Source organism: Sitodiplosis mosellana, unplaced genomic scaffold (assembly GCF_009176505.1).
Source record: "Sitodiplosis mosellana isolate CC-2019 unplaced genomic scaffold, AAFC_SMos_1.0 Smas_scaffold_4604, whole genome shotgun sequence".
Taxonomy (NCBI): Eukaryota; Metazoa; Arthropoda; class Insecta; order Diptera; family Cecidomyiidae; genus Sitodiplosis; species Sitodiplosis mosellana.
Window position 1 is genome coordinate 215 of NW_022599846.1, and position 10,723 is coordinate 10,937.

A 10,723-nucleotide genomic window follows, 5' to 3' on the forward strand; every position below is an offset into this window, starting at 1 on the left:
GTTTTTGCACTGCCCAGCAAAAGAAAATACCGCAAAACCTACAATGCTTTCAAAATAACCGTATTCACACGGGAGGTATGTGAATTGCTATGCAACTCCGATATCTGGTCAAGTGAATATCGTGTTAGAGCTTTTGAAAAAACACGTAATCGAAGTAATGTTCATGGGCGAAAACACAATGACTACCGTCGTACAACAGCCAAGTCAACTTCAAACTCACGACATTCCAATAAGTTCAACAACAACAGTAACAAACATCACACCAGACACAACCGGAACAATAACAACAACAACAATCAGCGTCGGGACATGAATAACCAACACAGACGCCGACGTGAGGATCGATCGAATGAATTTGGCTACCATAATCGAAATCGTAATAACCACAACGGTCGATATAATTATGAACCTCGCCATCGTGAACATCGTGTAGATCATATGCACCATGGACAATTGCCACAGACCAATGTGCCGTCTCCATTTTGGTACCAAATGCCATATTTCTACCCTCCACCTCAGCAAAAGGTTCATTCTCATCCAACTATGCCACTATTCCATCCGCACTATACACACGTACCATATCAACCGTTCAACGTTCAAAATCACAATGGAATGTAAGTCATACAATGCTTGATGACATTTGGATATACTGCAACAATCTGAACGGCGTGAATGGTATAGACAAATCAGTTGATTTTTTATCAGAAGTTTTGGCAGCGATTTTCAAAATTTACATGTTGAGCGAAACGCACCTCAACGCAGATGTTTCTTCATCAGAGATATTTCCGCCGAACTTCGAAGTATTCAGATGCGATAGATCACCTACCACTGAACAGTTTCAACGTGTCAAGAGAAAGGGCTGGGGCGGTGTTCTTATCGCAATTGACAAGTCAATCAATCCGCAATGTATCGGAACAGCTGAACATCTTGGCGCTGAACAAGTATGGGCCAAAGTAAAATGCAACGGCAGAAACTTAATACTGGTCTAAGTTTACATAAGACCAGATTCACCGTTGGAAGTTTATAAAGCCCATCTGAATGCATTGGGTGAAGTAGCATCAAAAGCAAATCAAAATGATGTATTGCTTGTATGAGGTGATTTCAATTTGCGCAATCTGATTTGGTATACATGCAACACAAATGATGCTCATGATCCTGATATCAACTTTGAGCCGAATCCAGAAGTAGCTGTTGCTGTAAATGTGGTGAGCGAAAAAGAAAAAATTGTCATCGATACGTGCCACGAGCTGGGTTTGTTTCAAATATGTACTCACCACAATGAAAACCAACGAATGTTGGATTTGCTATGGACGAATGAGCCCAACATGTTCACATGCAATATGAGCAAAAGTAAAATAGCAAAAAATGAAACACACCATCAAGCACTCGAAGTCGTCATCCATGATAAAATTGACAGCAAATCTGATGATGTTATTACATACAAAGACTTCAAACATGCTGACTACACATCGATCAATAATTTTTTCGATAATGCCAATTGTAACAATGTTTTCAGCGGAATCAACTTGAACGATGCAATTGATCGGTTTTACGCAATAGTCAACACTGCAATTGATTGCTTTCGCTTGGCTATATTGAATCATTTTAGCACGTGTGTAAAAGTGCCAAAGTAATTTTTTTGAAAAATGGGTGACGAAGAATACAAAAATGGACCAGCTGGCTTGGAAACTGAGGGTATGATTGAAAGCAACTGGAATGAAGTCGTCGACAATTTTGATGACATGAACCTTAAGGAAGAACTACTTCGTGGCATTTACGCTTATGGTTTCGAGCGTCCTTCGGCTATTCAGCAACGCGCAATTTTGCGATGCATCAAGGAGCATGATGTAATTGCTCAAGCCCAATCGGGTACTGGAAAAACGGCAACATTTTCCATTTCAATTTTGCAACGAATTGACACCAACTTGCGCGAATGCCAAGCTCTCATTTTGGCACCCACTCGGGAATTGGCAACTCAAATCCAAAAAGTTGTCATCAATTTGGGCGAATTTTTGAAAGCCGAATGTTCAGCGTGCATCGGTGGTACCAACGTACGTGAAGACATACGGAAATTAGATTCAGGCGCTCATGTGGTCGTTGGAACACCTGGCCGTGTTTTTGATTTAATTAATCGTAAAGTGTTGCGTACGAACTACATCAAAATATTCGTGCTTGACGAAGCCGATGAAATGTTGTCACGTGGTTTCAAGGACCAAATTCATGATGTCTTCAAGACTCTTCCATCGGACGTTCAAGTCGTAGGGGGAGTATGTGTAAGTTGACCCACTTTGTAAGTTGACCCACCCCGCCGATTTTGTATTTTGACCGACAAATCGTCAATTTGGCTAGTCTCAATCGATTTAGAAACGTCAAAAACCAATATGAAAGTAGTTCCCAAGAGTAAATACGCTTCTTAAACGGCTCGGATCGGCTCATAAAAATTTTTTGCAAAAAAAAATCATTTTTATAAAAACTAAGTTTTTCGGACCATCATCAAGTAGACAATTTCAAAGATATCAGCAAAGCGAGTATAAGCTTTCTTCACTAGTTTTTCGTGTATTTTCATAATCCGAAGTCATTTCACACATGGCGAAATTCTTTCCGTGCATATTGAAATGTCGACCAATTTTGTAAGTTGACCCACCCGAAAAAAAATCAGAAAAATGAGACAACTATTCAGCGTAAACACTCTATATACGAGATTCATTGAATTTTAATGATTTTCCAATCGTTTTTGGACTTGAGAAACACGAAAAAATCGATGAAATATGAAAAATAGAGAATATGAAAAATAGAGAAATGGAATATGATGGCAAAAAATGCACCGACCCAAACGAAATTGCCAATTCATTTGCAACAAACTCTGGAAAAGCATATACACAACCGATCGATGAATCCGAAGCAAGCTATGACGAAAATGACCCGATATTATTCGAACGATGTGCAAATTTCCCACGTATTAATGTTACTGAAGAATTGGTTATGGAAAAAATCCACGGTTTTCCAAACAATTTGGTGTCTGGTCCCGACGAATACCGAATAAATTCATCAAAAACTACATTCACACATTGCTGAAGCCAATAACACACATATTGCGTGAATCGTTAAATTCTGGTTATGTACCGAACACATGGAAACGCTCTTATGTAAGACCTGTAAATATAAAATTGAGAACTATTGTGGAGTAGCACTGCAATGCATAATACCAAAACTGTTGTACTCGATAGTAGCAAATCATTTGAATTAGTACATGAAGAACTTCATCGATGACACGTTTTGTCAAAGGAAAGTCAACAATAACGAATCTGGCTGAATTTACTTCACATACGTTAGTCAACATGCAACATGGAACTCAAACTGATGCAATATATCTCGACCTTGCTAAAGCGTTTTGACGTGAAACTGCTCACACACAAGCTGAAAATTATGGGATTGAACGAGCAAATACTAAAATGGATAAAATCATATCTAAGTGAACGTCAAGATTGAATGGAGCCATGTCTAATCCCTTCGAAGTAACATCGGGAACAGGTCAGGGATACCCGATTGGAGCGGCACTGTTTGTCCTGTTTATCATTGCATAGTCAACCCCAACTTACAATCGTTTGCCGATGACACTCGCTTTTCAATGCACGACCATTCCACACCAACGGTCAATTTATGTTGTTATGGTTAAATATTTAACCCGAGGGTTTAAAGGTCATATTTAACCCCCAGGGGTTAAAGTTAAAAAGTTAACGCTCGGGTTCTAAAATGGCAAAAAAAGCTTAAATCAAAGGCTTGAACTACTGACCTTCGTCCAAATTAAAGCAGAAATAGTATCATCAAAATCCAATTTCATCTTCAATAATGTAGAAAATGGTCCAAAATGATTAAAAATCCTGAACTTTATGCAAAAACTGATTTTTCACCTTAGATCAACTCAAACATCCACCTGCTAATAGCGCATCGTTGTCATTTTACAAGACTTTCAAAAATTTTCATACACACGTGGCAATATTTATGTGATTTTTATGAAAAAAGTGAATTTTTTTGAAAAATTCATCCAAAACTATATTAAGGTGGGTCTAAAATGCTTGGGAAAAGGCTATATCCAATCAATTTTCAACGAGAAAACGATTTAAAGTGGTAAAAATGCGATCTGAAGCCATTGCATAGTTCAAAATAGGTTAAATTGGAGTGAATTTTCCAATTTGATCTCTTTGACTGGAAAATGATATATTTGTTCAAGAAACATGAAATAAGCCTCTGACGATATTTTCATGTTAGGACACTTTTTTTCATAAAAATGTTGGAATTCCACCAATAATTGGACTTTGGGGGATAATTCATGTGGGTTTGGTGGTAAATCGGTATTTTTACACTTGAATGTATTAAAACAAATTTTGTTCGGAAGATACATAAGAAGTGTATTTCCTGTAGCTTTGATTGGTGGAAACTAATATTTTCGAAAGAAATAATGAGTGTACACAATTGATGCAACAGTTTTTCATTTTTTTAAATATACATATTTGGTATTTCACGAGAGAAAATGGAACTTTTTTATGGTAGTGAAAATGTGTTTTTTCAAATGTATCAATAATTGTGTTTTTTCGAAAAAAGTTCAACAAAATTAGTGATAGCAGGTAAAAACAAGACCGTTCTTGAGTTTCAAGTTACTTAATCTATTTTGTTGTTTCACAACAAACTATTTTTTGGCGCACTACATGAAATGTATTTCATCAATGTAACTTTGAAGTAATATATTTATTTGCAAAATGAATTACAAGATCTCGGTTTGATTTCTTTTTTGAAATATACTGCTTTTGGTTTAAATTAAATAAATAATATGAGCATAGAATCTAAAATCACTTTAATTCTGTTCAAGACTCAGAAAATACTGTACGAAAAATTAATGTAATTTTTAAACAACATTTGACAATAATAATTTGATTGGCGCTTTGAGATATTATGCACCTATTTGTCGTTACTGCCATTGTTTTAAATTAAATAAAAAATATGAGCATAAAATTCAAATTCACCATAATTTGTTTCAACACTCAAAAAGTATCTAGAAAAAAAAGCAGATTAGTAGCTCTACATTTCATGTAGTGCAAAAAACCTCTAGACGAAGTTAAAATGGAGTGACGCTCATGTGAATTTATCTCTCAAAATAGCTGATATCATTTTAAGTGACACAGGAACGCTGTCGTACTCACAAATACGTTTACGTGCTGTTCCGAACGATTCAAATGCTAAATACAGCATTGCACGGACTGCCGTGCCATCCATAGGATTTTGCATTGTATAGCGTGCGTGTGTGAACGTCAAATATACTTAATATTGACATTTCGTTGTTTGATATTGGCTACACGTACGCACACGTAGTTTTGTGTGTTTTTTTTACCCGATATCCCTTATATCTGATCAGTTACGCAAAATACGCGAAAACCCTTTTAAAGGTCATTGTCCCATAAAATCGAGACCTAAGAGACTTGTACGAGTACATAACTGGCGCGCATATATATGCCAAATTTCAAAAATTGCTCGTTGTTCAGTTCTAGAATTGGCATCGATTCAATTTACTCTAACATTCTAGTGTCGCTATGATTCGACCAGTGAAAGCAATAAACCTTCCATTTTGCATTCAAACACAATTTTTTCATCATTTTTTGTAAGTCATAAGGCGGTCGATGTCGCGCAACACATTCGGGGTATAAATTCGGCTGATTTTACTATATAAACATGACCAGTTCAATTTTATTTTAACTGTCTGCTGCATATTTCTCAATTTTTCTGCGTGTCCTTTCTATTTAAGCCATTTCTGCTTTCAAATCATCAAAGAAGCTTAAAAATACCCGTTGGGAATCATAAATTTTTTCCCTAAAATTCATCCCATTTTGGCTAGTTTTTCAATTCCATTCGTCATTATTCTTTGCTAAATTATGTTCTACATACACGACCATTTCACACCAAGTGGGACAAAAATTGCAAGTGACCTCTCCGATTTCGCTCAAACTTGGTGTATAAACTTCTTATGGCCAAAAACTCGCAAAACCAGAAAATTAGGGTGACCTTCCCCACCTGATGAAAAGTTAGGGTGACTCAAATATTGAAAAAAATGAAAAATGGCACTTTTTGACATTTTTACACTAGAAAAGTGTGATACAAACTTTCAAAACTATATGCATGGTTGGATAGATAATCGATGGGGCTTCAAAAAAGACCACTACGACAACCCCATCCGGGCTCATTCAAGCTCTGAAAAGTGGGTTCAAAGTATAAAAATGGCAAACTCTTTTTTGACGTGAAATTTTTTTTTCGAATTTTTGGGCTTAAAACTCGGCCCACCTCAAATTCTTGAGTTTTTCGATATTCCCCAACTATCCGCCAACTCATATTTTATGAGAAAAAAATTCGGTGTTTTCACCATTTACCATTTTTTCATGGTTTTTCGACTACTTATTTGTTTTCACACCAAATAGGTGGTCTTACACTGGTGAAGTGTTCTGATAAAATTCTCACCAGACTCCAACGAATCAAAAAATAACAATGTTTGGGGTCGCCCTCCCCTTTGGAAGGGAGGGGGAGGCTGAAAAGTCGAAAAATCACCGAAAATCACTATTTTAGGGCAAAAACAGGGCAGAAACCCGCTTTTAGCCCCAAATCACTTTAATATTCGGAAATCGCGTAGAAAATTCTACTGTCGCGTAGAACATTTTAACTTGATCAAACCCTTCCTTCTACCCCAAATCGAGGTCGGCAGTTTGAAAAATCATGCTCCTGCAAGTATGCGACCATTTTTAACTGCTTCTAAGGCACTAGCACTGGTGCGGTGTGTTCCTAAAATGTAGCGCTTCATGTCTAGTTTCTTTTGGCGTATAACATGTTTCATTTATATGGTTCAAATTTGACATTTGGGAGGCTAATATTGAAGAAGAAGGTGAAAAAATCGTACAATCTCACCACAACTGCCCAAATCAAGGCACTGGACCTCATTTTTGGCCAAAAACGATTCCATTTTCGAATTCTTCGTTGAAAATTAGCCTAAGAATGACCTGAGGACAAAAAAATCAAACTTCTGCAAATGCGATCGACAAGAAACTTTGAGAATCTTATTTTTTCTCCAAAAAATGAAACCTCAGAAAGTTTGAAGCCAATCGGAATCGATTAACGGGTACCTCCCATACAAAATTGTCCAAAAATCGGTAATTTTAGTCAAAATGTCAAAAAATTTGTATGGGAGGTACCCGTGAATCGATTTCGATTGATTTCAAACTTTCAGAATCTTATTTTTTTCCCAAAAAATGAAATCCCAGAAAGTTTGTAGCCAATCAGAGTCGATTTACAGGTAGTACATACAAAAGTGTCAATTTTTTGAGGTTTTTCTTAGGGCAAGTACCCCAGGATCAAATCGAAAATGGCTCATCTTCGAACTTAAACTAAGTTTATTGGATACTAAACTTTTGGGACTTTCAGATTTGGATTATTTCAATTATTTTTTGAGTTATCGTGTTTACAAACAGCTACGACAACGACGACAACGACGACAACGACAACGACAACGACAACTATACAATTCCTATACTTTCCCTTGACACGTTGTGTACGGAAAAGTAATAAACCACCTCTGGCGAAGAAACGCTGTATGGTGCAGAATAATAATAATAATAAAAAGAATTACATTGGTAATCCCGAACTTTTCCGTACCGTTGGCCTGCGTTGTCCGTAGGTCCCAAGAGAAACGGCCAATATGTTTATACGCTGTCTATCCGCCGAAAATACACTACAATAAAGTTGACATTTGCTGTCAAAAGTGTAAACATCGACTTTTTCACCGCTCTTCAATAAAATAATTTATTTTCGTTTTTTTTTAAATATTTCAAACTGTTCCCAACTTTTATTTGCTACGACATGAAAGTTTAAATGACAATTTCATCGGAAAAAGTGAAGTTCAGGAGAATAGTACAAAATTAAAAAGGAAAAAAGCAGATTATTTTCAAGACTGTTTACAGTGAATACAATCGGTTTGCCACAGTGCTGTTTCGAGGTTGTTAGGACTGGCAGCAATAGGTTTTCCGATCGGGCAGTATTTCACTACGTGTATTATTTGTAAATATAATTTTATTGAACTAGTCAACATAAATTAAACGGTGAAATAAAAACATTAAAATCATAACACTGAACTCGCAGCAATATAACCTCAACATGTCAACAACACAACCACACAGCTGTGAAACAAACAATTGTAATGGATCCAGATATTATGGATGGTCTCTGAATTGCCGGTTTTGTGGTAAAAAAATATTTGTTGAGTGTCTACGCCAGCTTGATGAATTGAGAACGAAGGAGTTATTGCATGCGTTTGAACTGATGTCTAAAACTGTAAGAAGTGATGGTACTTTCGAATGGAAGATATTATCGGACAAACCCAGCAAATATTCCGAATTTCTTCAAATGTTCAGCGCTGATTCAATATTCGGAATAACATGTCATTGCTGTGCAACTAAGTTCAACAAGATAACCACTGAAATGGAGCACAGAGAAGTATCCATTCAGCAATTGAGTGAAGAAATCGTTAAATCTGTCAACAAATCGATACAAAACAAATTGAATAATGGTTTAATTGATTTAGGTGCATCATCTTCAGCTAGTCAAAGTGACAACAAAAACACCAATCCGAAAAAAACACCGGGGCCACAAAAAATCACACCGATAAATGGTATTTATTCAATTCATGTTTCTCGTTTGCCGAAAGATGCTACCTCCGATGATGTAACTGCCATTATCATTGCCAACTCTGAAATTCACACTGATGCCTTTTCTGTTGAGAAAATTCCAAACAAACGGTTCAAAGGTAACTCAAGAAATTTTTAATCTTTCAAAATTTCAACTTTGTCCCATGAAGTTTGCAACAAGATCATCACCTTGGATGATTGGGATCCAAATTACATCGTGAAACCATTCATTCACTCAGTGAAAAAGCAATCTGATGGTACAGCTCAGAAGAAAAATAAACAAAACGCCGAAAAAAAACGAACAACACAACATAATTCTGATAACAACAACAATCGGCAAACCAAAGGCAAACCAAATGCACATTTTCAACGAGAGCAAAATGACAATCAGCGAAAGACACGATATTCCAACAGAAATCATCGTTTTGAAAATTTCTCTCGCCCATACAATCACAATCGGAGATTTCAAAATCAAAATGTGTATAGCCAACGGCTAAGTCAGTGGCAGCAACCTGCTCCTTTTCTGCAGCAACCATTTTTCCATCCGCCGTATGTGATACCAGGTTTGCAACAAATGCATCATCATCCATCACAAATTCCAATGCAAATGCCACAACATCTACCACCACAAATGCTAATGTATGCACAACCTCAGCCATTTTATCACAGTTAAACCCAGCCTTCTCCACCTCATCATTCTGTTTAAATCCACTTTTTGCCACATCATTTCACATTCAGCAGCCACATCAACAACATCTATTCAATAATGTAGTTCCAATGTTGGATGAAGCTGCAATGTATTGCAATAATATGAATGGCATCAAAGATGAAGAAAAAGCGATAAACTTTCTTGCTGAAGTGCTTGCGTCGTCTTTCCTTTTTTACATGTTGAGCGAATCACACCTCAGTCCTGATGTCGCCTCTTCTGAATTTTTTCCACAACATTGACGATCCATTCGAAATTGCCAATTCATTTGCAGCACATTTCAAAAAGGCATACACACAGACAACTGATGGATCTGAAGCAAGTTATCGTGAAGATGATCCCATATTGTTGGACCGATGTGCTAACATTCCACCTATTCAAATCGATGAGGAATTAGTCATGGAAAAAATGAATGAGCTACCAAACAATTTGGTGTCTGGTCCCGACGGAATACCAAATCTACTCATCAAAAAATGCATGCTTTCATTATTAAAGCCAATAACTCACATATTGCACGAATCGTTGAATACTGGAAATGTACCGATCGCATGGAAACAATCTTATGTGAGACCTGTGCATAAAAGTGGATCAAAATACAAAATCGAAAATTATCGTGGAGTCGCCCTGCAATGCATAATACCAAAACTTTTGGATTCAATTATAGCAAGCCATCTGAATTATCACATAAAGAACATCATTGATGATAGCCAGCATGGTTTCATAAAGGGACGGTCAACAATTACGAACTTGGTTGAATTCACCTCACCCACACTGATCAACATGGAACATGGGATTCAAACTGATGCAATCTATCTTGATCTTGCAAAGGCTTTTGACTCAGTTGACATAAACCTGCTCATACATAAGCTGAAAATTATGGGACTGAATGAACAGCTGCTAAATTGGATCAAATCATACCTCAGTAAGCGTGAACAAATTGTAAAATTAAATGAAATCATGTCTAATCCTTTAGAAGTAACATCGGGAACTGGTCAAGGATATCCGATCGGCGCGACATTGTTCATCTTGTTCATCATTGATTTACCACACTACTTGGTCAATTCGAATCTAAAATCATTTGCCGATGACACACGCTTCTCGATGCAAATAAATCGAATTGAGGATTGTATAGCACTGCAAGAAGATCTAAACAGAATTGTTGAGTACTTCAAACGAAACCGTATGGCATTGAACGTCAACAAAACGAAACTTGTGTCATATCATCGTGGAAAATTGAAGTTTGCTTATGTTTACTCCATCGGAGGCGTTCCGATTGAGAGAGTCAAAATAATAAAGGACC

General features: G+C 36.8%; 2 protein-coding genes across 2 annotated transcripts; both read left to right on the forward strand.

Annotated features, from left to right (window-relative positions):
* The first annotated feature begins 1,578 nt into the window (after positions 1–1,578).
* Positions 1,579–2,282, forward strand: LOC129572278 (eukaryotic initiation factor 4A-like). The gene has a single exon (XM_055452222.1). It carries the CDS (start codon positions 1,647–1,649, stop codon positions 2,280–2,282), a length of 636 nt encoding a protein of 211 aa, XP_055308197.1. The 5' UTR covers positions 1,579–1,646.
* A 6,229-nt stretch (positions 2,283–8,511) lies between these two features.
* Positions 8,512–9,650, forward strand: LOC129572279 (uncharacterized protein DDB_G0287625-like). Its single transcript, XM_055452223.1, has 2 exons — positions 8,512–8,836; positions 8,957–9,650. Exons 1-2 carry the CDS (start codon positions 8,512–8,514, stop codon positions 9,388–9,390), a joined length of 759 nt encoding a protein of 252 aa, XP_055308198.1. The 3' UTR covers positions 9,391–9,650.
* The last annotated feature ends 1,073 nt before the right edge of the window (positions 9,651–10,723 follow it).